The sequence below is a fragment of the Prunus persica genome, chromosome G4 (assembly GCF_000346465.2).
Source record: "Prunus persica cultivar Lovell chromosome G4, Prunus_persica_NCBIv2, whole genome shotgun sequence".
Lineage (NCBI taxonomy): Eukaryota > Viridiplantae > Streptophyta > Magnoliopsida > Rosales > Rosaceae > Prunus > Prunus persica.
This window is the reverse complement of record NC_034012.1, coordinates 7436551-7462403: the sequence shown is the minus strand read 5'-3', so window position 1 is coordinate 7462403 and position 25853 is coordinate 7436551. Positions and strand designations below refer to the sequence as shown.

The 25853-nt window shown below is 37.6% G+C and overlaps 4 protein-coding genes and 3 pseudogenes across 5 annotated transcripts; 3 read left to right on the top strand and 4 right to left on the bottom strand.

Moving 5' to 3' along the window:
* Positions 416-3532, bottom strand: LOC18780956 (annotated as a pseudogene).
* Positions 5484-8895, bottom strand: LOC18780874 (G-type lectin S-receptor-like serine/threonine-protein kinase CES101). 2 transcript variants are annotated; one of them, XM_020561862.1, is made up of 7 exons: positions 7695-8895; positions 7355-7465; positions 7075-7277; positions 6780-6990; positions 6432-6669; positions 6187-6337; positions 5484-6115 (listed from the first exon to the last, which is right to left on the bottom strand). In XM_020561862.1, the coding sequence occupies exons 1-7, from the start codon at positions 8842-8844 to the stop codon at positions 5807-5809; spliced, it is 2373 nt and encodes a 790-aa protein (XP_020417451.1). In that variant the 5' UTR covers positions 8845-8895; the 3' UTR covers positions 5484-5806. The 2 variants fall into 2 exon arrangements, with proteins under 2 accessions (XP_020417451.1, XP_020417452.1); XM_020561863.1 differs by having other exon boundaries at positions 5944-6115; positions 6243-6337.
* Positions 9737-13856, bottom strand: LOC18779450 (annotated as a pseudogene).
* On the bottom strand, positions 13264-17360 carry LOC18779572 (annotated as a pseudogene).
* On the top strand, positions 18188-21633 carry LOC18781419 (pentatricopeptide repeat-containing protein At3g20730). The gene is made up of 4 exons (XM_007212760.2): positions 18188-18958; positions 19373-20654; positions 20852-21082; positions 21193-21633. Exons 1-2 carry the CDS (start codon positions 18286-18288, stop codon positions 20464-20466), a joined length of 1767 nt encoding a protein of 588 aa, XP_007212822.1. The 5' UTR covers positions 18188-18285; the 3' UTR covers positions 20467-20654; positions 20852-21082; positions 21193-21633.
* On the top strand, positions 21887-23032 carry LOC18778230. The gene has a single exon (XM_007214630.1). The coding sequence runs from the start codon at positions 21887-21889 to the stop codon at positions 23030-23032; it is 1146 nt and encodes a 381-aa protein (XP_007214692.1).
* Positions 23762-25752, top strand: LOC18781508. Its single transcript, XM_007211365.2, has 2 exons — positions 23762-24064; positions 24178-25752. The coding sequence occupies exon 2, from the start codon at positions 24435-24437 to the stop codon at positions 25581-25583; it is 1149 nt and encodes a 382-aa protein (XP_007211427.1). The 5' UTR covers positions 23762-24064; positions 24178-24434; the 3' UTR covers positions 25584-25752.

Below are 25853 nucleotides of genomic sequence, written 5' to 3'. Positions count from 1 at the left end.
CAAATCGAACCTCCTTCATACGTCACGAAATCAACTAAAGCAAGAAACTTTTCAAGAAAGAATTGCTTACAGATGGAACGGTGTCGATGTAGGCCTTGGTTGCATTCTCGGGAGACCAAATCAGCTTCATTTCTGTCCAAAATTTCTGATTCTTCTTCTTCTTTTCCCTTTTGCTCAATAAATTTTATAATTTTATATCTATAATTATATATGTGCCTATGGCTATTCATAACATACTTATTGTGGATATAATGATTTTTATGTGAATATTGTTAATACATTAGGCTAAAAATAAATAAATAAAGTGGCCCTAAATCCCTTGCCCCTAAGACCTTCGTTTTCCAAATTTTTTGGCCCAAAATTTTGTTTTCTTTAACCCATAGATATATATATGAAGAAGATTATGTCTGAGGTGTTAACGTCCATCCAAATCGGAAATGGACAGCCCATTTATTGATACAAGTTCTGGTCCCTTTCCGGCTATGCCAGTCGTGACCACATTTCTTTCTGTGCAAAATGCTGGTTTTGTAGGTACAGGCAGTGACATATTTTCATTTGTCAACATAGAAACGACATCTTGCATAGTGGGCCGATCGGCTGGATGTTCCTCCACGCAGAGTAGACCAACATGAATGCATCTCAACAGTTGATCACCATTGCATGAATCACCTAGTGTTGGATCCATCAACTGCAACCCTGCACCTTCTTTCCATAATTCCCATGTCTGCAGAAGAAACGTACATAAGTATTTTGAGCAACTCGAATAAGAAAATTTTAGCTAGCCATAACTGTTATTGTTAATTTGTTCGACATACGTAGCCTACTATATTGAGCATCCGATCATCATTGTAGAAGCTATTGTTTCTCCTCCCACTTATGATTTCAAGCATTAGCACTCCAAAACTATAGACGTCGGACTTTATTGAAAAAATTCCTTTCATAGCATACTCGGGAGACATATAACCACTGTAAAAGAAGGAAACGAAAATATTTTAGTACATTCCCTTATCTAAATGCATGTTTAGAAAATTACCAACTAAAAGTGGAACATGTTATAATAAGGACGTAATGATCACTTACTATGTCCCCATAACCCTATTAGTATTTGCTTCTTCCTCGTTATGCGTGAAAATCCTTGCCATACCAAAATCAGAAATTTTGGGATTCATGCTTTCGTCAAGCAGAATATTACTAGCTTTTAAATCTCTGTGAATTATTCTTGTTCTCGAGTATTTGTGTAAGTACAGCAACCCTTGTGTGATCCCTTCAATTATACTAAAACGCTTCTTCCAATCTAGTAGACCACCTCGGCTTGAATCTGTCCAATATAGAGTCAACTAATAAGTAAAAAATTTGTTAGTAATTATAGATTTTGACAGTTAATCAGAAATGACTTGCTTCCTATATTAAGGTTAAGAAATGATCAAATCGAGCACTAAGAGTAAAGTAGTCTTGATTGCCAACCAAATAAAAAGTAGTCCAAGCTTTTGTTTGGCATGTACTCATATATCAATATCCTCTCTTCACCATGGATGCAAAATCCAAAAAGCTGAACAAGGTTTGTGTGTTGAAGTTCATATATGAGTATCAATTCATTCTTAAACTCCAATGCTCCTTGTGCAGAACATTTTGAAAGCCTCTTCACAGCTATTTCTCGTCCCGTAACCAATTTTCCCTGAATTGTTAATCCATAATATTTATAAGTAATTGTTTCAAAAAGAAAAGAACTACGTAATATATTTCTGGGCTATTCATAATATAAATAGAAAAACTTTCTATAATTTTAAATGTTACCTTATAAACAGGTCCAAAGCCCCCTTGTCCGAGTTTGTTTTCTTCTGAGAAGTTTTTCGTGGCAGCCAAGACAGATGCATAGCTAAATACGATTAAATCATGAGGCCTTATGTTTCCATCATCATTTTGAAGCCCATTCACATGATGTGTAGGTCTCTTAGATTTCATGAAGTCAAGTAATTCGTTCTGAATCTTTGCCCCGTTAATCTTGGCTATTTTGAAAGTTCAAATTTCAATTGTTAGGACAACGATGATCAAAGATTTGAAATTTTGGCTAACAAGTGCGCACATTATGCTCAAAGCATTTACCTGCTGAAAGTATAAGTTTTGTCCTTCTCAGTCGATAGCACATGCAAAACAACATTAACACTAGAGCTGCAGCAATAGAAGTGCCAATCCAGAACCACTTACGTATGGCTGTTGCATCTAGAGATATAGTTAGTGAGAATACATATTCTAAAGCGAGAAGCTCAATATATTAGAAAGATTAGTACATAGCGACACCTACCAATCTTTTTCTGAGGTGGTAAATGTGATGATTTTGGCTGCAAAACAAAACTTGTATTGGCAGTGAGGTCTTCAATGAACTCACAGTCCACATTCCAAAATTGGCATCGTGCATCCTTAGTCTGATTAAGAAATGATAAGTCGAATCCAAGGCAGTCACAATCTTGCCAACAATTGGCCTTACAGTCAATATCATCGGTGCCAATCCAGCTTGCGGGTCTCGAAGTATTTATACTTGTAGAGTTGATGATCTTGAAGTAACCTTTTTTAATCTCAAATTCATCACCAAATTTCTCAATACAATCACTTGGGCGGTTCCTTTTCACACACCCTCCAACAATGTTATAGCCATCACAGTACCGTACTTCTATAATACAATTATCGACGTGTGCCCCATAGTCAGAAAGATACCCTTCTGGGAATAGAACCCATTCTGGCTCAGGATCACTTGGATCATTTTTACTAGTGTAAGTGAGGTAGTCTTCATTTTGATTTGAAACAATGCTAAAATTGTACCTCTTCTTGGACACATCAGGCAAAATAAATTCAAATCTCCCATCAGAAAAGACCCCGCTAGTCCAATAAACCACCCCATCTTTCTTGATTTTCAATTGGTGTCCATTGGGATCCCAATCAAGGCTGAAAGGCCCGGGGGAAAGCGAGTTGTCCCTAGATCCACGTGATAAAAGAGACCAAATGTGGCCATTTCTATGGTAACACCCAATTTCATGCCTGGTAAAAATGTGTCAAGTGGATGATCAAAACTTTGCCAAAAAACCCGGATCGTTGATCTGTTGACAGAGCTCACTTCTTGCAGGACGAAGTTGCCCGAATCCAAAAGGGTAGCCACAACACTAGTACTAGTGTCATTAGTTTGTGGAGCAGTGGAAAGGACAAAAGGATCGCCACCTTGGTGAATAATTTTCAACGTATTGTTGGTGTCCAAGGTGAGAAGTGGGGAAGAGGAGGATGAAATAGGTAAGTCTGGGTTTGCAATCCATGCTCTGTTTGCCTCACGTTTAATGCGCATGATAGAAAGAAAGTTGGAATCTGAGCCATGGATCGTTCTTAGAGTAAAATTCAAAGAGAACTTCCCTGATGATGAAACTAAGGAACCTGTGGAATTGAGAGTGTCCCCTTGTTTCAATGTGTCGGTTGCATTGTGCCAAGTCCACCGGGATGCAAAAATGATCAACATTATGAAGCACTTCATCATCCGACCAGCAGCCATGAGAATGACCAGAAGGCCAGACTGTCTAGATGATCATGAAAACTCCTCTTTTGAGACATATAAGAATCTTATCACTTAAACTTTCAAGATGGAAATGATATATTTTAAAGCCACAAAATAAATAAAAAAGAAGAAGTCAATGTGCTCATAGAAGGGTTAGAGAGAGAGAGAGAGAGAGAGAGAGAGAGAGATGTTGGAATGAATAAAAGTGAAAGGCTGAAACCAATATCAAAATTTATGAGCTGGAGAGTTACTATACTCCAATACCGAGGATAGCAAAGCCGGCTAGGAGGAGACCCCGAGCAACAACAATAAGTAGTATGTTCCGCTTGTTTGTATATGTGCATTGTTAGTACAACCTTGACTTCCTAAATGAAGACTAGTGTGTTAAACAAGTACTACCTAGTACTCGAGGTGAATTTTTATGTAGAAATATGACATGTACCAAATGTTGATTTGGGTATTACTCTTTCGGATGATAAACCAGCATGAATGTTGTCTTTAACCGGCGGTTAAAAGTCGTCGATAAATGTTCGACACTGATATGAGTGATATGTCTATTCTGCGGTCGATTCGGTGGGTGAGCCCCTCTAAGCATCCTCGGTCAAGATAGGGGTGCCCTAATGGTTTGTGAGTGATGGATCAATCCTGAGAAATACCAAAATATATAGTGTACACCTTTGAGTGGGATAGATGTGTGTCGTGACGGTTTTTATCTCTTGTTTTCTTATTACGGAAAGAAAATTACAATGAAAGATATATCATATGACAAAGAACTTTCAAAGTTTCAAACTCTTTGAAATTCATTTATATATATAATGAGAATTTTCTTATTTATTTATTAATGTTTTTATGATAACACAGGTCAATACGTAACATGACGATGGAAACTAGTGCATGCCTTGTTAATAAAATACTATTTAAAGAAAATTTCGAGATTCGCACAAGCATCACCTGAAAGCTTCGAGCATATCATCATCTATCTTTATTCTTGGCACGAAAAATGTCCAGCAAACTAACTTTAGAACTTAAATAAATACAATTGAGGTAAACCAAATATATCTAATTAGTACTTTTTGATAACAAAGCTGGAAAAAGCAGAATGCTCAAGAATTTGAATCTGTTAATGTTTAGAAAGGCTCCAATTGTCTAGTAAACCACCCCACGTACATCTTCTAATCTTCAATTGGCCCGCGCTGTAGTCAGTAAACCAAGATGTAAGTGACCAAATGTGACAGTTCTATGGTCAACACTTGGTTTCATACCTGGCAAAAGCAGGCGGCTATATCTATTTCCAAGTTATCATATCACATAGAACTCTTGTTGCTCTTTGCATGGGGCGTTGACTCAGTTTGGGTCATGCATGGGGGTCTCCTCCCAGCCGGCTTGGCTTAATTTCCAGGTTATGTGTTGTTGTATAGAACAATATGTAAAATATATATTATTTATATTTTATTATCCATTAATGCCAAAAAAACATAGACGAACACGAAGACTTCAATGTTGTATCATGTTTATAAATTGTGATTTTGTTTAGCCCCGCCCAAGCCTAACTTTCAAGTTTCAATCTTTCACATTAAATTTCCAAGTCTCCAACCCTTTTCTTCTCTCTGTTTTTCTCAGCCTTTCTGTGATCAAGTGAGATATAGAGGTACCTATTTTTCTCAGCCGACTACTTACTTAGCGATGTGTGAATTAAACAAAGTACTCATTGTGAGTTCCAGTACTTTTTTAAATATTTTATACAAATGTTTAGCCGGTAAAACAGAAACAAAGCATATATGTTATACGAAGAAGAAGAGACGAAAAGTCTATTCAAATCCCGTTTGATTCTGATTCACCACATGATTATCACGTGTGGAAATTTTGGTTTTTGTGGGGGGAAAAGAAACACTAAAAACAAGTGGCAGTAAAAGAGATAAAATGAGAACAACATAGATAGAGCGTCCCCTCTTCTCTTCTCTGTTTCTTCCAAGTTTTCAAGCATGAATGACAGTGATAAGAGGATTATTTCCCCATTATCTTGCTGCAATTGTAAAGTTTAGGTAAAGTTTTACTAATTGGGAGTTAATTTTACAAATTAATGCCAATATCATATATAACAAAAACTAAATCCAAAATTAACGTGTTACTGCAAGAGATGTTTCCATCAGCTAAATACAGATGATGTGTCTCTGCAACTGCATGGACATCACGATCATATAGACACCATTTCCACAGGGACATAACAAGTGCAAGCTCAAGCGATTTGTCCATGGCAAAACAAGCATACCGTCATCGTGCTACATTAGTGGAATTGGATAAGTCATTTGTTGAAAAAATTTCTGTTTCTTTTCCGCTTATACTAGCTTCAACCACATTTCTTCCTGTAAAAAATGCTGGCTTTGTAGGTAATGCAGATGTCATGCTTTCATTTGTTAACATAGATATGACATTTGACATGGTCGGCCGATCAGCTGCATTTTCTTCCACGCATAGCAGGCCAACATGGACGCATCTTAAGAATTGATCTTTAATACATGAATCACCTACTGTTGGATCCATTAGTTCTAGCACTGTGCCTTCCTTCCATAATTCCCATGCCTGAAACAAAGACTTATTTCCATTATACAGAATCACACACCTCAAATTAAGAAGAAAATTGCTTGACATACATATCCTACTATATTGAGCAGGCGATCAGCATTGTAGAAGCTATTGTTTCTCCTACCACTTATGATTTCAAGCATTAACACTCCAAAACTATAAACATCAGACTTTATGGAAAAGATGCCCTCCATGGCGTACTCAGGTGACATGTAACCACTGTACCAAAAAGAACAGAAATTTAGTACGTCTCGGCATACAAAAATGCATGTTTAGCAAACCGAAAATTTTGAATGTCAAATTGTTTACTTACTATGTTCCAACAACCCTATTAGTATTTGCTTCCAGTTCATTATGCTTGAAAATCCTTGCCATACCAAAATCAGAAATTTTGGGGTTCATGTTTTCATCAAGTAGTATGTTACTAGCTTTTAAATCTCTGTGAATTACTCTCACTCTTGAGTACTTGTGCAAGTAAAGCAATCCTTGAGCAATTCCTTCAATTATAGTAAAGCGCTTCTTCCAATCTAGTTGCATGACTCTTGTTGAATCTGTCCAATATATATAGAGTGAAATTATAAGATTGATCACGATCCCTGTATTTTTGACAATTCAGTGACAAAGGAATTCAAGTAATAAGATTAAAGTGAGTGCTTCCAACCGAATAGAAAGTAATCCAAACTTTTGTTTGGCATATACTCGTATATTAGCATTCTCTCTTCGCCATGAATGCAAAATCCAAAAAGTTTGACAAGGTTTTTATGTTGGAGTTCATATATGAGTATCAATTCATTCTTAAACTCCAGCGTTCCTTGCCCTGAACATTTTGAAAGCCTCTTCACAGCGATTTCTTGTCCCGTCAGCAATTTTCCCTGAATTGATGCCCACAACCTGACGATCAGCTATTTATACTTAGCTATTAATAAGAAAACACATATTGTAATCTAAAGCCTTACCTTATAAACAGGCCCAAAACCTCCTTGTCCAAGCTTGTTTTCTGGGGAGAAGTTGCATGTGGCAGCCATGACAGATGCATAGCTAAACACGCTTAAATCATGTCGCATTGTTCCATCATTTTGAAGCGCATTGGCATCAGTAGGTCTATCAGATTTCATTAAGTCAAGCAATTCATTCTCAATGATCTTTGTCTCGTTCTCCCCTATTTAGATTAAGGTAGTAAGTTAAACTTCTATATTTATAACAACAATTTTCAAGGATGTGAATAACTCTGTGTACCTGAAAGTGTAAATTTTCTTCTTCTTAGTAGATAGCAGACGATGCAGAGTACCATTAGCAGCAGAGCAGCAGCGGCGATGCCAGTTTCGATCCATATCCCCTTGTGTTTACCTGCATTGAGTAGTTAATGAACTTCCAGTTTAATTGTGTACAAATGTATGCATGTGCGAGCGCGGCAAATTATCTTTTGTTGTTTGTATGCATTGTCTGTTGTAGAATGATGTGAGCTGATATGAAATAGAAACTTCTGAACATGTTCGTAGATCGAAAGGAACTGATATGAAATTGAAACTTGTTGACAGCACATTTGTTGAAAAGGATAATGATTTAGTAGGCTTACCATGATTGAGAGGTGACTTTTTTAACAAGTAAAAACTATATGTAGTATCACCATCAAAGTCTTGAATGAACTCCCAGTTCATTCCAGTGAAAAATTGGCATCCAGTCTGATTAATATCAAACAGAAAGTTGAACCCAAAGCACTCACAATTTTTCCAACAAGAATCCTTACAATCACTAATACTGAGACTTGTATCCGAATCATTCAGGAGTGTTGAATTAGAGCCGGTTAGTTTAAAGAAACCATTTTTTGGTTCAAATGCATCACCAACATGCCTACAAGTTGGCTTCTCCGCCCACCTCTGGCACCCTCCATCAGTGTTATAGCCATAACAATTATCTGCCCTTGCAATATCAACTCCTCCAAAATCATATAGTCGCCCAGTTGAGGTAAGCAACCACTGTGATGGAGAACTTTGGTTTAAAGCAGTGTAAGTGAAGTAGTCTTCATTTTCGTTTGAAACGATGCTAACATTATATCTCATCATGATCAGCTTAAACCTCTTGCTCGTAAAGGCTCCACTAGTCCAATAAACCACCCCACGTCTCTTAATCTTCAGTTCACGCCCTTTGGCATCCCATTCAAGGGTGAAAGGCCCTTGCTCTAGGTTGTACTTACTTGACCACGAAGCTAGTGACCAAACGTGACCATTTCTATGGTTAACACCTAATTTCATGCCTGGCATAAGGGTGTCTGTTGGATAATCAAAACTTTGCCAGAAAACCTGAGTGGTCGATCCATCGACAGAGTTCACTTCTTGTAGGATAAAATTGCCAGAATCTAGAAGAGTAGCCACAACATTGCTAGTTCTTTTCGGAGCAGAGCAAAGCTCCAACCTAGTCCCACCTTGGTCCATAATTTTCAGTGTGTTGTTCTTGTCCAAGGCAAGAACTCCTGTCGGGTATAAAACATGCATGTTTCTGCTGGCTATCCATTGTTCGTTATTTGATGTAGTGCTCCATATGGTCAACTGGCTGGAATTCAGTCTGTCGTACGGAATGAAACCCAAACAGAACTTCCCCTTTGCAGAACATAAGCAACTTGTGGAACTGAGAGAGTCACCTGGTTTGAGTGTATCCCTAGCAGCAGTATAAGTCCACATTAAGCTTGAAAAAATAAGGAACAAAATCAACTTTAGACTGCTAGCCATGAATTTTCACAAACTACTATAATTTCTTCAAATGATGAAACCTTGGTTGATCAAAATATGTTCTATATGTCTATCGATCTATATTGTGTGAATCTGATCGATCTAAAGCAAATTATTATGTGAATTTAACCATCAAAGTCACTTGAAAACTCAAAAGGTCCAGTGGCCGACATAAGTTGAAAACTTAAAACGTGTGTGTCCATTGCGCCACAGAAAATGAAATGCATAATAGAGAAAATCACTATCCAAATCATGCAGGATCACATAATTGAAACCCTTTAATCAGATAAGCTCCTTTAAACCCCACATTTCCCTTTTTCCTAAAGCCTAGCTGCCAAAGGAAAGTTGTCTAGTACCTTTTGGCAAGTGATTTTTAAAGCCAGTTTTTATTGACTGAAAAATAAATAATTAAATATGAAGGTAGAAAATTATCATGTAAAGAGAAAACATCGGTAATCGACATTTATGAAAATATAGATAACATTATTTAAATTGAACATTGAGAGATGTTGATATAACCAACTTTTTATAGGGGAACCCAAACCACGAAAGAGCTATCAGCTAATGAGTGCTGCTAAATGAACTATAAAATTAACTGAGTACACTATATTACCAAACTATTTATTGAATTACTAATTTATCATAATATAAAATGACCAAAAAGAATATATTGAATTATGAAACAAATATAATTTTAATAAGTACACCCTACTCATCATATTCAACTCTAATCAAACGTAGAGAAGTTTGTGCCATGATCGATTTTCTTAAAGAGGGGAGAAGAGGACCCGGAAGGGCTGATGATTTCATTTTGGACGAAATAGATCAGTTAAGTTGTGTGAAAGCTCAAATAAAGTCTAACAAAAGAAATGGATAAAGCACGTTTTGGTTCAGTGACTCTTCAAAGTTAACTTCACCATATAGTCCAAGACCCGGATTCAATGGGATGGAGGGGCATTTTATGCTCTTCCTTTTTCTTTTTATCCATGGTCGAGGCCTCCAGCAGATTAGGCGAAATGTGGTCACTTTTTATTTCCTCCAAAGGCACAAATTGCAAGCTAAAGTGAAGCTCCATTAAGTCTATTTGGAAACAATAATTTTACAAATAATAAAGTATCATTACACTTATGGAAAAGAAAGTACGATTGAGGCACAACTTTATCTTCCTACTGTATCACAAGGGGACAAGCCATTTATTGATAAAATTTCTGATTCCTTCCCACTTATATCACTTTCATCCTCTTGTGTTCCTCCAAAAAATGATGGCCTTGTTGGTGTAGGTAATGACATGCTTTCACTTGCTAACATGGATATGACTTCTGACATGCTGGGCCGATCAGCTGCATTTGCTTCCACGCATAGCAGATTGGTCATCAATACATGAATCACCTAGTTTCGGATCCATTAATCGTAGCCCTGCACCTCCTTTCCATAGCTCCCATGCCTGAAAAAAGCTTATCAAAGTGTCTCAAATCTCACTTCAGAGAAGAAAAATTGTGATCATAAAGAGATCCATTTGACATACATGTCCTACTACATGACCAATGCGACTGGCATTGTAGAAGCTGTTATTTTTCCTCCCACTTACGATTTCAAGCAGTAATACTCCAAAGCTATAGACGTCAGATTTTGTAGAAAAAACTGGCCCCCATGACATACTCAAGAGACATGTAACCACTGAAAATTGAAAAGAAAAAGTAAGATTAATTTTTTACATATGTAAATAAATGTGTGATTAGCAACCAAGAGTGCTAGACAAGATATATACGAATGTATGACTTACAATGTCCCAACAATCCTATTAGTCTTTGCTTCTAGATCAGTATGAGTGAGAATCCTTGCCATACCAAAGTCAGAGATTTTGGGGTTCATATTTCCATCAAGTAGTATGTTACTAGCTTTAAGATCTCTATGAATCACACTCAGTCTTAAATATTTGTGCAAGTAAAGCAGTCCCTGAGCAATTCCTTTGATTATATTGAAACGCTTGTTCCAATCTAGTAGCATGCTTCTGGTTGAATCTGCCCAATACATGCAGAGTGTTAGATAAGAGTAAAAATTTACGCATATTACCAAATCTGAAGACAAGTAGTCGGATTAAATTAAAGTGATGGTCTAATTCCCAACCAAATAATAAGCAGTCTAGACTTTTGTTTGGCATATACTCATATATTAACATCCTCTCTACACCATGAATGCAAAATCCCAAAAGTCGAACAAGGTTTGTATGTCGAAGCTCAAATATGACTGTCAGTTCATTCTTAAAGTCCAATGTTCCTTGCACACCGAAGATCTTGAAAGCCTCTTTACAGCTACTTCTCGTCCTGTCATTAGTTTTCCCTGAAATATTGATGATCCATAAATATTTCACATCATCAGTTATTTCGTAGCAATAATAATATACTTTTCTATTATTATAAAACCTTGTTTTCCCCGGAGAAGTCTCCTGTGGCAGCCATAACAGATGCATAAGTAAATATTCTTAAATCATTTTCCATCTCTCCATCTTCTTGAAGCTCATTGACGTCATTACATGTGAACGATTGCTCTACGTCAAGAAGTTCCTTCTGATCAACCTTTCCCTGTTCCCTATTTTGGTAAATGCTTAAAGTTCTTTCAAATCTGCAAAAGTTTTTCTATTACTTCCTTGTGACTAACGAACCTACCTGGAAGTAAAAGATTTCTTTTTCTTAATAGACAGCCCATGATGCAAAGCACCACTATCAATAGAGCAGCAGCAGCAGCAGTAGCAGTGCAAATCCATATTATCCTCTTATGTTCTGCATACACACACGATTAGGTATTCAGAACCCTGGTTTCAGATATTGTCTATAGTGAACGAAATGCTTTAAGCCTACTTATGTGTCAAAACATGAAAGAAAACTCATAGTGAATCCTAGTACTTATTCTATGTATTCCCAAAATTCTTTTTGGTTGTTTGTACATATTGTCTCTTTGGAAGGATGTCAAGTCTATGAAATTGGAAATTTGTGGACAGACTCTTAGCACAACATATTCAAAGACTTACTGTGACTGAGCAATGCCCTTGTTGTTAGAAAATAAGTACTGGTTGAACTAGAACCTGACCGATCTTGAACAAACTCCCAGTTTCCAGTCCAAAATCGACACCTGGTCTGATTAATTATCAAACAGAAAGTTGAATCCAAGGCAGTCACAAATTTTCCAACAAGCAGCCTTGCAATCACTAATGCTGAGACTTGCATTTGAAATATCACTTCTTGTTGCCCCACCTGAGCCGCTTGCATTAAAGTAACCACTTCCTTGCTCAAATTTATTACCATCATTCCTACGATCAGTTGGTTGGTCCCATGTCTGGCACCCTGCATCAGTGTTAGAGCCATAACAATAATCTGCTTCTGCAACATCAATTTTCCTGTCAAAGTCATATAGTCTCCCCATTATGGTTAGTACAAATTCTGATATACCACTTTGATCTACAGGATTGTACGTGAAGTCGTCTTCATCTTCATTTGAAACAATGCTAAAGTTATACCTCAGCTTGGTTTCATCAGGCAACATAAATTTAAACCTCCCAGTCCTAATTTCATACCTGGCAGAAGGGTGTCTACAGGAAAATCAAAACTTTGCCACAAAAGCCTTTGTGTTGATCCACCATTTCTCCAATCTTGTAGGACAAAATTGCCAGAATCTAACAGGGTAGCAGAAATATTGTCACTATTGCTAGTTTCGTAAGCAGAGTAAAGTACAACAGGGTCACCATTTTCATGTGTAATTTTCAATGTTTTATATTGGTCCAAGGTGAGAATTCCCAAAGGGTGCAAAATGGGTTGGTTTGGATTGGCAATCCATGCATAATTATGACTTGCCGACGACTGAATCACCAGGTAGCTATATTTTGAATTGTGGTCATATCTATGGAACCGCATAGTGAATTTATCCATTGCAGAAACTAAGGAACTTGAGGAATTGAGGGTGTCACCTAGTTTGATTGTGTCCCTTGCAGCATTAAAATTCCACAGTAAGCTTGAAAAAAGAGAGGAAGGAAGCTAAACTGAGACCGCTAGTGGTAGCCATGACTGATCAGCACAAGGTTTCTAGCCAAATGATGAAAGCTTTGGTGACATATTTCTTGTTGTGGCTCTGTATTATAAAACCAAATTGTTGTGGGATTTCTTTTGTTAGACAAGACTGAATTGTCATTAGACTTTAACCATCAACATGTACTGAGAATGTATGAGGTCAACTACAGGCCGGCCAACAAAACTATTAGAAAAATCCTATCAAGGTTTCCTTTCTTCTTTTCTTTCCTGTTAATTTATGACAGTAGAGAGAGACACTATGCACGAAGTCCTATTCCTGTTAATGTATATGAACCTTAAAACGAAGATATATATATGTTAGTTTTTCCAACGCAAAACGGGGTTGGAATTATCAATATTTAGAAGGAAAGTCGATGTGCTTCTGCAAAATGTAAAAGGGTAGAGAAGACAGTGCTCATAAAATATACAGGAGCCTGATAAAATAAATATTAAATTAGGACAAAACTTAATTTCCATGTTTGTTCGGGTCCCAATCAAAGACTGAAAGCCCCTGGAACTGCACTATTTGGAGTAAGCCATGATGAAAGTGACCAAATATCACCGTTTTTATGGTTCACTTCACATCTAATTTCATTCCTGGTACAAAGGTGTGTCTTCACGCAAATCAAAACTTTGACGCAAAACCCTTTTCACTGATCCATCAAAGCTGAATTCTTGTAGGACAAAATTGCCAGAATCTAAAAGGGTACAAACAATATTGGTATAGCTAGTTTCTGAAGCAGAGGAAAGCAAACCAGGATCACCATCATTGTGTGTAACTTTCAATGCTTTACCTTGGTTCATGGTGAGAATTCCCAAAGGGTGTAAAATGGGTTTGTTTTGATTTTCAATCCATGCATTATTATGACTTGCAGAGCACTTAATCACGGTGTGTAGCGATAGTTCAAATTCTGGACATATATGGAACCCCATATTAAATTTTCACTTTTCAAAGAGTTATCTTTACAGCTATCAAAGCAAGTATAATAACAATTGAGCCACACCAAACATGTTAGTACCTTCATCTTCCTACTATATCGGAACGGGAAAAGTCATTTCCTGATAAAACTTCTGATTCCTTTACGCTCATGTCTGCATCAACCTCGTTTCTGCTTGTGAAAAATGCTGGCCTCTTTGGTATAGGTAATGACATGCTTTCATTTGTCAACATAGATATGACTTCTGACATGGTAGGCCGATCTGCTGCATCTTCTTCTACGCATAGCAGACCGACATGGATGCATCTTATCAGTTGATCCTCAATAAATGATTCCTGTAGCGTTGGATCCATTAATCTTAGCCCTGCACCTTCATTCCATAACCCCCATGCCTGAAATAAGCTTATATTCATTTAGGATATCAGACTCTCCCCAGTCTCACCTCAAAGAATAAAAATCTTAATCAGAGAGAGATTAGCTTGACATACATATCCTACTATATTCAAGACGCGATCGGCATTGTAGAAGCTATTATTTTTCCTACCACTTATGATTTCAAGTGTCAATACACCAAAGCTATAGACATCGGACTTTGTTGAAAAAATTCCCCCCATTGCATACTCAGGAGACATGTAACCACTGAAATTTAAAAGAAAAGGTACGATTTAGTACATAAACACATGCTTGGCAATCAAAAGTGATAGGCATGATACATAAGAATGCACTGCTTATGCATATAGCTTACTATGTCCCAACGATCCTATTAGTATTTGCTTCCCGCTCATTATGCGTGAAAATCCTTGCCATACCAAAGTCAGAAATTTTGGGGTTCATATCTTCATCAAGTAGTATGTTACTAGCTTTAAGATCTCTATGAATCACCCTCAATCTTGAATATTTGTGCAAGTAAAGCAGTCCTTGAGCAATTCCTTCGATTATATTAAAACGCTTCTTCCAGTCTAGTAACATGCCTCTTGTTGAATCTGCCCAATGCATTAAACAGTTAGAAAAGAATGAAAAACTTCGCAATCTTCAAAATCAGATAATATAAACCTGCAAGAAATTAAACAAATACTGAGATTAAATGACAGGTCTAATTCCCAACCAAATAAAAAGCAGTCCAGACTTTTGTTTGGCATATACTCGTATATTAACATCCTCTCTACACCATGAATGCAAAATCCCAAAATCCGAACAAGATTTGTATGTTGAAGTTCAGATATAAGTATCAACTCATTCTTAAACTCCCATGTTCCTTGTAGTGAACATCTTGAAAGCCTCTTCACAGCTATTTCTTGTCCCATCGACATTTTCCCCTGAATCAATGATCTATAATAGGTCATATTATCAATTTTCCTTAGCAACAAATAACAATATTACTTTCGTATTCTTTAAAACCTTACTTTATAAACTGGTCCAAAGCCCCCTTCTCCAAGCTTGTTTTCGTCACAGAAGTTTCCTGTGGCTGCCTTGACAGATGCATAGCTAAATACTCTTAAATCATGCCCCATATCTCCATCATTCTGAAGCGCATTGACATTGTTAGATGAGTAAGATTCCTTCACGTCCAGCAATTCCTTGTCATCAATCTTTCTCCTGTTCTCCCCTGTTTTGATTAATGCATTACATTAAGATTTTCATTTCTCAAATCTGTGAAATTCTGTCAAAAGCTTCCTTATGCTTGAAGAATATACCTGGAAGTAAAAAAATTCTTCTTCTTAATAAACAGCACATGATGCAAAGCACCATTGTCAATAGAGCAGCAGCAGTGGCAGTACCAATCCAGATTATCCTCTTATGTTCTGCATACACACGTTAAGTAGCTTTTTAGAACCCTGCAGGCTTCAGAACCATATAAAGTGAACAAAATACTCAAGCCTATTGATGTGTCAAACATTTAAGTATACTCACAGTGAATTTTAGTATTTTTCTATGTATACTCGAAGTTCCATTTTGTTTCTTTTTCAAGTGAAATTGGAAATTTGTGGACAGACTCTTAGCGCAAAAGATTATCAGGAGGACTTACCATGGTTGTGCGATGCCTTTGTTGTTAGAAAATAAATATTGCTTGAACTATAACCTGTGCTGTCCTTGATGAACTTCCAGTGGCCAGTCCAAAATCGACATCCGGTCTGATTATCAAACAGATAGTTGAATCCAAGGCAGTCACAATTTTTCCAGCAAGCAGCCTTACAATCACTGATGCTGAAGCTTGTATTTGAAGCATCACTCGTTGCTGTCGAACCAGAGCCGGTTGGATTGAAGTAACCCTTTTCTTCCTCAAATCTATCACCAGCATGCCTACAATCAATTGGCCGGTCCCACATCTGGCACCCTCCATCAGTGTTGGAGCCATAACAATAATCTGCTTGTGCAATATCAATTGTCTCATCAAAGTCATATAGTCTCCCCATTGTGGTTAGCACCCATTCTGATATACCACTTTGATCTACAGCACTGTAAGTGAAGTAATCTTCATCTTCATTTGACACAATACTAAAATTATACCTCAGCTTGGATTCATCAGGCAAAATAAATTTAAATCTCCCATTCCTAAAGGCTCCACTGCTCCAATAAACCACCCCGCGCCGTCTAATCTTCAATTCGTGTGCCTCCGGGTCCCAATCAAGAGTGAAAGCCCCTGGCACTGCACTGTTAGGAGTAAACCATGATGAAATTGACCAAACATGACCACTTTTATGGTTCACACCTAATTTCATACCTGGCAGAAGGGCGTCTACAAGCTTTGCCACAAAACCCTTTTGGGTGATCCATCAAAGCTCAATTCTTGTAGGACAAAATTGCCAGAATCTAAAAGGGTAGCCACAATATTATTGGCATTGCTAGTTTCTGAAGCAGAGTAAAGTACAACAGGCTCACCATCCTTGTGTGTAATTTTCAATGTATTATTTTGGTCCAAGGTAAGAATTCCCAAAGGGTACAAAATGGGTTTGTTTCTATTGGCAATCCATGCATAATTATGACTTGCAGCCCACTTAACAACAAGGTAGCTATAGTTCAAATTGTGGTCATAAATATGGAACCCCATGGTGAATTTCCCCATTGCAGAAACCAAGGAGCTTGAGGAATTTAGAGTGTCACCTGGTTTGAGTGTGTCCCTTGCAGCATTGAAATTCCACAGTAAGCTTGAAAAAAAGAGGAAGGAAGCTACACTGAGACAGGCAGAGCTAGTTCTAGCCATGAATGGTCAGCACAAGGTTTCTAGCCAGATGATGAAGTTATGGCTGAAATTTTTCTGTTGAGGCTCTATATTTTAAAAGAAAATATTTGTGAGATGTTTTTTTTTAAATAATTTTTTTTTCTTTCTTTTTTTTCAGAAAATACTGCCTCGCTGTTAGACTTTAATCTATCAACATCTCCTGTGAATGTATGAAGTCAAATGCGGCTGGCCAACAAGACAATTAGAAAATCCCATCATTGGTTTACTTTCTGCTTTTCTTTTTAATTAATTTATGGGAGTGGTGACTAGAGATAGAGACACGAGGCACACGTTATTTTATTCTATTTATTGGTTTGGAAGGTTATTATTTCTGTACTTTACTCGAAGCTTTATCTTGTTGTCGTGTTGTTGGTATCTTTTTATTATTATTCTACGCAATTATTGACATAAATATCATTAGTCTCGATCTCTTGGATCACAGGAGTCCAAGAGATTGTGGTCACCCACCGTTGGATATTAATTCAATGGTTCAAAAAAGTTTCTTAAAAAGAATGCAAGAGTGAGTGAACCGTTGAATTTACATCCAACGGTGAGTAACCACAAATCTCTTGAACTCCTGTAGTTAGAAACGAACTACTTATGCATGAAAGATCAGATGGGTTGATACAAGGATAAGTTATAATGGTCATTTTTCCCTAAGAGGGTTAATTCCCTTCTTTTTTTAACGAGTCGTATTATGAGATTGGAAAATCGAATATTAGACCTTATATACTCGGGTAGATGGTGTAAACCAATCGACTTACAAAGTCTTTCAAAAGAAAAGGTTTTCTAAATTTTGAAGAATAACTTATTTGACATAATTGTTTGCATGTTGGTGGAGTGAAATCCATACCATTTTTATTAACCCTTATCTACTTCAATTATGTATTTTAGTTTTTTCAAAGCACAAAGGGTTGAATTGATAATATTTACAAGGGAAAATTACCTCAAAGCAGTTTGTTTGGTTCGGTTTAATTATACTTTTTAATTAATTTAATTTGATTTAATTCGGTTCGGTTCAAATCGATTCATCCCAACAACATTGTTGTCGCCACATAGAATTTCTGTATTAACCGTACAAAATTACGGTACTACATAATTCCGTTTGAAAATGGCGGCATAAAACCCAAACTGAAGCCAGGTTACCGTACAAAAACGATAAACGAACTTTCAAATAATGACAGACCCCATTAAGAAGTAGAAGCACACCAACTCACTCATTATGCACGCATTCTGCAAAAGGGGTCAACTACAGGAGGCTCTGAGACTAATTCTCTCAAACCCAACTCAGTTAGACTCTTATTATTCTTGCTACATGAATATCTTGCAGCTCTGCATCGATGAACGAGCAGAAAGACCCGGTCTTTTGGTTCATAACCACGCAATAACAAGTGGGTTTGATTCAAATTTGAATTTAAACACCAAGCTGGTAATATTTTACTCGAAATTTGGCCGCATTGTTAGTGCCCGTAACGTGTTTGATCGAATGCCTGAGAAAAATGTTGTGTCTTGGACCGCTATGATTTCTGGGTATGCTCAAAGTGGATGTTATGAAAATGCTTTGGTGATGTTTTTGAATATGCGTCAGGCAGGTTATAGAGCTAATCAGTTTGGGTATGGTAGCGCATTGAGGGCATGTACAGGTTTGCGGTGTTTGGAAGTAGGGATGCAAATACAGGGGTGTATTCTGAAAGGTAGGTTTGCTGAGAACCTGTTTGTGCAGAGTGCGTTGGTTGATTTTCATTCAAAGTGTGGAAAGATAGAGGATGCGCATTATTTGTTTGAGGAAATGTCGGAAAGGGACTTGGTCTCTTGGAATGCAATGATTGGCGGCTATGCTGTTCAGGGCTTTGCTGATGCCTCATTGCAACTGTTTCATTCAATGATGAGGGAAGGTGAATGTTTATACTTGTGGTTAAAATTGAAGCTTTTATATTCTTATTATTTGTGCTCTTCTTTGTGTTTGTTCCATATTTTTTGAGTAATGCTTAGTCGCCACATTCCCACATTTACCTTGTCTTGGTGAATGACATTGCCCTTTTGTTTGCTGTGTGACCACTGAATGATACATTCAATTTTTGGAAAAATTTACTACCAATATCATTTACGGCCCTTTTTGTGTGTGCCTTTTTTTTGGTGTACTTAACTCTCAAGCAAATCGTCAACAATGGGTTTCTTTATGTCTTCTTAATAGATAGTTCTAAATTATCTTTTTTCATGCTTTAAGATTTTTTTTTTGTCATATGTATCACTTCCTTTGCTTTCCTTTAGTTAGTTATGTTTAATTGTATATGTGATATTTGACTCAGGCATGTTCCCTGATTGCTTCACCTTGGGGAGTGTTTTGAGAGCCTTAGCTGGAGGTAGTGGTTTAATGAAGGTAAGTCAAATACATGGGTTCATCATGCAAGTGGGGTTTGGATCACACAAAACTTTAAGTGGATCGCTGATCAATGCATATGCTAAATGTGGAAGTGTAGAGAGTGCTCATAAAATATACAAGAACATGATGAAAAAGGACATTATAGCTTGCACTGCACTGATAACTGGATATGCACAAGAAGGTAACTACAGCAGAGATGTGCTAGATCTCTTTAAAGAAATGACTCTTATGCACCTGGCCTTGGATGGTGTCATATTATGCTCCATGCTTAACATATGTGCCAATAGTGCTTCATTGATCTTGGGAAGACAAATCCATGCCCTGACTTTTAAACACCAACCTTGTTATGATGTGGCCATGGGAAATGCTCTAGTTGATATGTATGCCAAATGCGGAGAAATTGAAGATGCTAACCATGCTTTTGATGAGATGGAAGAAAAAAATGTTATTTCATGGACTTCGCTGATTTCTGGATATGGAAGGCATGGCTTAGGACATAAGGCGATTGCTTTATATAAAAAGATGGAATATGAGGGGTTGGAACCTAATGGTGTCACATTCTTGTCTCTTCTCTTTGCTTGCAGCCATGCTGGATTGACAGGTGAAGGATGGGAATGCTTCAATACTATGTTCAGCAAATACAACATCTTGCCTCGAGCTGAGCATTTTTCTTGCATTGTAGATCTTTACGCACGTGCAGGTTTGTTAGAAGAAGCTTACAAGTTGATATGTGACATGAACATCAAGCCTAATGCCTCACTTTGGGGAGCCATTCTTGGGGCATGTAGCATATATGGTAATAGATCACTGGGAGAACTGGCAGCAATGCATCTTTTTGAGATGGATCCAAAGAATTCAGTTAACTATGTTGTTCTAGGAAGCATATATGCTGCATCTGGAGCATGGGACAATGCTTTGGAAACCCGAAATTTGATAGAAAACAGAAGTTTGAAAAAGGAACCAGCACAGAGCCTTTTACAATCCACAACAACGAAAACTGTGCTATTTCAGCCAACTTAAGACAGTAGAACTAGCTAAATTTGTTGTTCATCCTTGAAGAGGAGCAAAGATTTATTACCATGCTGATCATGTGGATGTTTTGTTTTGCTCCAAGAGTAGATGAAAGTGCCTTGTTTAACTCGTTATACTTTTGGGATGTCATCATTGTCCACACAGACCGCTTTCACATATTGCTTCTCAACACTCAGGTATTCACCTTCCTAAGATATGTTTACTTTTACAGTTGTATCATTCCTCTTAGTATATGTTCAAAACAAGTCAAAATACTAAAATTCTAAATCTGGAGGAGCTTCATATACATCTATGAAGAATTAGATTTGACATGTTAATATATATATATGTTCATGCTTGAAGTGTCACTTTTCTTTTGGAAAATAATTGACAGGCACGGAGGAAGAGTCATTAGGATCAAGTTTAACCCACCAAACAATAACAAGCGAAATCAAGGTTCCGCTAGAGAAGTTCAGAGTACTGGAGATAGCCAGATAGGAGCTCTTCCTAGGTTATGTACTTTGATAAGTCCATGCTCCTAAGAGGAACTAGGCCTTTTCAGAATGCTCTGCTTGTTACAATCTCATTATAATCTGTGGTCATCAGTATGATCCATATCCTCCTGGTAAACATTCTCACGCTCTTTTAACTTCTCCACATCCATATGTTTATGCTGTGTTCTGAATATTGAATCTGCAGGACTAAAGAACTTACGAATCGGAGTTCTTGTTGCAGGGAAGAGTTACCTGGATTAAGAGACAAGTGATGAGTTTGCTACTGTAAAATCATTCCAACCGCTAAAGCATGTGGAGGAGAGCAACATCCAAGGCTGGATGACATCTTATAAAGTCAACATACAAATTGACTTATTTATAAGATTTGCATCGACTCGAACATGAGACTTAATAAAGAAGTTGAGGTTTTTTTATTTTTTATTTTTTTTTATTGGTGTCAAAATAATAAAGAAGTTGAGTTAGTATCAATTCATGCAATACAAATCCAGAAAAGAAAAGCACGACCCGAACATGAGTCCATGACAAGATATGACTCGTTTGTATCAATTAGCTATTGGTTTAGTGGTGTTTCTATTCCACGCTGTTAAAGAAAATACTATCGAAATAATGAAACAATATCAATAGCATGTATATAGGGGTTGTAAATCCTTGTATTTGCGCACGTGCTTTGCAAACGGCAAATCTATATAGCTTTTCCACTGCATTTTCCCTCTGCAGGTCAACGAACAAAACTGACTTCCATTCCATATCATTCAGCTGCAAACCTAATATAAAAACAGCAATCTTTAAGACGCATTTTTACAGCAGAGGCATCAAGGTTTCAAGTCCTCTTCTACCAAAATTCATAACACATTCTCTTCCCAATCTGAAAGCCTTTTGTGTTCTTCCTGCTTTGAAACAAAGTGCATTCTGACATGAAATCCACATTTGGGTCCTTACTTAAGCTCCGCATCTTATTGCCCACCTCGCCAAATTTCTTATTTTTGCCCAAGATTCTGCTCCCAACAACTTGGTTTATTTTCACACCCGCCACCTATTCGACGGTTTGCCACACCGAGGAAGACAGTGTAGGAGAAGACATTGAAGACCAATCCAAGACCTCTGTGCAAATTATGAAGCAATTCGGTTGTACTGATACTGAAATATCTAATATTTTCACTCGGGGGCCTTTTCTACTGAAAGCTGACGCTAACCAGCTTCAGTCCAAACTCGAACGTTTAACGTGGTTGGGCATCAGTGCTCCTGAGCTTGCGAAGATTATCAATGATCGGCCCCGGTTTCTCACTTGTCGAGTTAACCATTGCTTTGATGAACGGGTTGAGTTCTTGATGACATTGTTTGGATCAAAGGAAGTGCTTGCCAAAGCCATATTAAGGAACCCGTCTTTCTTGACCCATGACCTTCACAAGAAAATCAAACCGGTCATTGCGCTATATGAAGGAATTGGTCTTAGTATGCCAGACTTGATCCAGATGCTTCTATCACGGCCTACATTGATACCAAGAACTTCCTTTAATGAAGAAAAGATGGAATATATAGGAAAAACCGGAGTTCCAAATGATTCCAGAATGTTCAAGTATGTTGTTACGATAATTGGCGTTTCGCGCCTTGAAACTATCCGTCAGAAAGTTGCAAACTTGGAGAAGTTTGGTTTCTCAGAAGATGAGGTTTTTCTCTTTTTTGGGAAGTCTCCGTTTGTCTTGACACTATCAGTCGATAAGGTTCAGAGGAACATGACTTTCATTTTAGGAGAAATGAAGCTTCCTGCTACTACAGTTCTTGAGCACCCAAGTTTGCTATTCAAGAATCTGGAGGATGTGTTGAAGCCACGAGTACTTCTTGCCAGGAAGGTGCAGGAAATGGGTCTTGATTTACAGATTAATGGCCCTATGATGGTGAGGGCAATGCGGATGACGGAGAGGAGGTTTTTGAAAGTATTTGTTAATTGTCACCCAAAGGATGCTGCTGATGAATTGATTGAGTACTACAAAAATGTGAAGGGTGTTAAGCGATTGGCAGAAGCCTCAAAGAAGAACTTCCAAAAAGGATTTCCTTTCTGAATGTTTTTGGCTATCAGGTTTTCGTCTGGAGTTTGTCTTATTGTACAGGATTTCCTCTATACATTTTGTTACATGAACATGGAGCAATTTCAATATATTTGCATTGTCATTTTGTTTAAACCTTGTTATCATTTTGGATTCAGTTTATTCTTTATTTGGGGTTCAAGCTATTTTGGTTCACTTCTATGTCTCTGTTGTGGCTGATACTTAGCTTTTTTGTTGTGCTGGTTAATTGCACAATCTCTAGTTACGTGACAAGATAAATAGAGACATGATTATATACAACTAGTTGCTCCTAAGATTTTCTCCATCGCACCCACCTTGGTAAAAGGTGGCTTCATCTTGTCACACATAGGTGACCATAAAATGAATGCGTCTCCAATCCTCTCAAAAACTGTAGGAATTGCCACAATTATCCAATATTGACAAGGAGTTCTTCATTCTCAATACATTTCTTTTCTTGTTAACAAACTCACAGGATAATAAGGGACATTCCTACTCTGGATTTAGGTGTGGAGACAAATGCCCCTAACATTGAATACACAAACCCCCATCTATCAACATCTTTCAATATTTTTGGGTATGAGAGAAGAAAACGTAAATGAGGCATACAATTATCATGTGTTTATCTCTCTTGTCACATGATTGCATTTACACACGAAATTGCATATACACGTGATAGCTAGGCTTTTATTAGGAAGGGAGGGGATGATAAGAGAGGATGTGAATTTATGACGGAGATAGAGAAGAGAATCACCCGGAGATAGAGAAGGGAATCACCAGACCAGCTACATATTTATAAAATAAAATAAAAATTGTTTCTAAAAAAATCAGACAATGAGGATAAAATAGGAATTAAAGACTTCGTGTGACGAGCAAAATTTGGGGTGTAAACAGAATGGCCGAAAAGCGCCACTCAATCCAAATCAATGCATTGTCTCTAGCCGCCCGTCTAAGTGCCTTGTGCCTAAAACCTCGATGCGTCTGTCCGTTGCTGCTAAACCCTTCAAAGGCTATCCATGGGCTGCCCAGGTATCCCCTTCTCTCTCTCTCTCTCTCTCTCTCTCTCTCTCTCTCTCTCTCTCTTTATGGAAATTCACCTCGAGTATCTATCTGCTTATAAATATTTTCTTTTTGTGGATTAGATGGAAAGCTTAAGACTTTGCCCAGGACTCTGACGAGATGATGAATATCAAGAACTAAATTTGTGGTAAAGATTTAAGAAAACCATTTTTGCTGCTTCTTTGTGACTGTGTAGTCCAAGATTAATAGGAGCGCTTAATATAAAAAGATTTGAGCTTCAAATTTTTGAATAAATTTTACTGCGGACTTCTATGCTGATTCTTTAGCTGCATTCCAATTTTCCCAAGGGATGTGCAGCCAATAACTTGAGTCTGTTGACATGCAATCTAGAGTTGGTTCTTTAGTTAAGCTCCGAAATTTATTGACAGCCTCTCGAAATTTTTTATCTTTTCCCAAAACTCTGATCTCAACAACTTCTCTACTTTTCCCGCCCGCCACCTATTCGACCATTTGCCAAGCCCAGGAAGAAAGTGTAGGAGAATATGTTAGAGACCAACCCAAGAGCTCTGAAGAAATTCTTAAGAACTGGGGTTGTAGTGATACTGACATATCCAAGATGTTCACACGGCGGCCTGCTTTGCGGAATGCTGACCTTGATCAGCTTCAGTTCAAACTAAACATTCTAAGTGGCTTGGGCATTAGTGCATCTGAGCTTGTGAAGATCATCAATTGTCGGCCCCGGTTTCTCAGTTATCGAATTAATCATTGTTTTGATGAGCGGCTTGAGTACTTTATGAGATTGTTTGAGTCGAGGGAAGTTCTTGTCAAAGCCATTGTAAAGAACCCATCTCTATTGACCTATGACTTTCACGATAAAATCAAGCCTGCCATCGCACTATACGAAGGAATGGGTCTTAGCACGAGTGACTTGACCCAAATTCTTCTATCACGGCCCACATTGATCCCAAGAACTTCATTTAATGATGAAAAGATGGAATATATACGAAAAACCAGGCTTTCGAATCATTCAACCATGTATAAGTATGTTGTCGCAATCATTGGCATTTCACGCCTTGAAACTATCCGTCAGAAAGTTGCAAATTTGGAGAAGTTTGGTTTCTCAGAAGATGAGATTTTTGGTCTTTTGGCAAGGTCTCCCCTTGTGCTTACACTGTCAATTGATAAGGTTCAGAGGAACATGACTTTCATTATAGGAAAAATGAAACTTCCCGCCCCAGTGATTCTTGAGTATCCCTTTTTTCTGTACACAAATCTGGAGGCTGTTTTAAAGCCACGAGTATTTCTTGCAGAGAAGATGCAGGAAATGGATCTTGACTTGCAGATTAAAGGCCCTGTGATGCTGACGGCACTGAGGATGACAGAGAAGAGGTTTCTGAAAGCATTTGTTAATTGTCACCCAAAGGATGTTGCTGATGAATTGATGGAATTTTATATAAATGCAAAGGGTGTGAAGCGATTGGCAGAAGACTACTCCAAGAAGAACTTCCAGCAAGGATTTCCTTTCTAAATATCTTTTGCTATCAGGTTTTTATCTTTTGTACCTGCAAGATGTCTCAGTTTACCTGTCGATATCATTATGTTACATTATGGAGCATTCTGCTTATAGTGGCATTGTCATTCTCTGTAATCCTTTATATTGTTTGGGGTTCAATTAATTTTTTATGATTCATGGTCTCTCTCTGACTCATATTTGCTCAATAAGCTAATTACATTAGTGTTCAAGTTACATGTCCTTTGATTTGTTAGAAATTCCCTTTTTTATAGACTATCAATCTTT

Excerpts from the sequence above, each read along its gene's own strand:
- LOC18780874 (XM_020561862.1), bottom strand. The coding sequence starts at position 8,844 with ATGGCTAGCAGTCTAAAGTTGATTTTGTTCCTTATTTTTTCAAGCTTA. Across the intron at positions 6,338-6,431 it reads AATAGGGTTGTTGGAACATA|TGGTTACATGTCACCTGAGT; the intron begins GTAAGTAAACAA and ends TTTTTGGTACAG. Across the intron at positions 6,116-6,186 it reads TGCTCAATATAGTAGGATAT|GCATGGGAATTATGGAAGGA; the intron begins GTATGTCAAGCA and ends TCTTTGTTTCAG.
- LOC18781419 (XM_007212760.2), top strand. The coding sequence starts at position 18,286 with ATGCACGCATTCTGCAAAAGGGGTCAACTACAGGAGGCTCTGAGACTA. Across the intron at positions 18,959-19,372 it reads TCATTCAATGATGAGGGAAG|GCATGTTCCCTGATTGCTTC; the intron begins GTGAATGTTTAT and ends TATTTGACTCAG.
- LOC18778230 (XM_007214630.1), top strand. The coding sequence starts at position 21,887 with ATGAAATCCACATTTGGGTCCTTACTTAAGCTCCGCATCTTATTGCCC.
- LOC18781508 (XM_007211365.2), top strand. The coding sequence starts at position 24,435 with ATGCAATCTAGAGTTGGTTCTTTAGTTAAGCTCCGAAATTTATTGACA.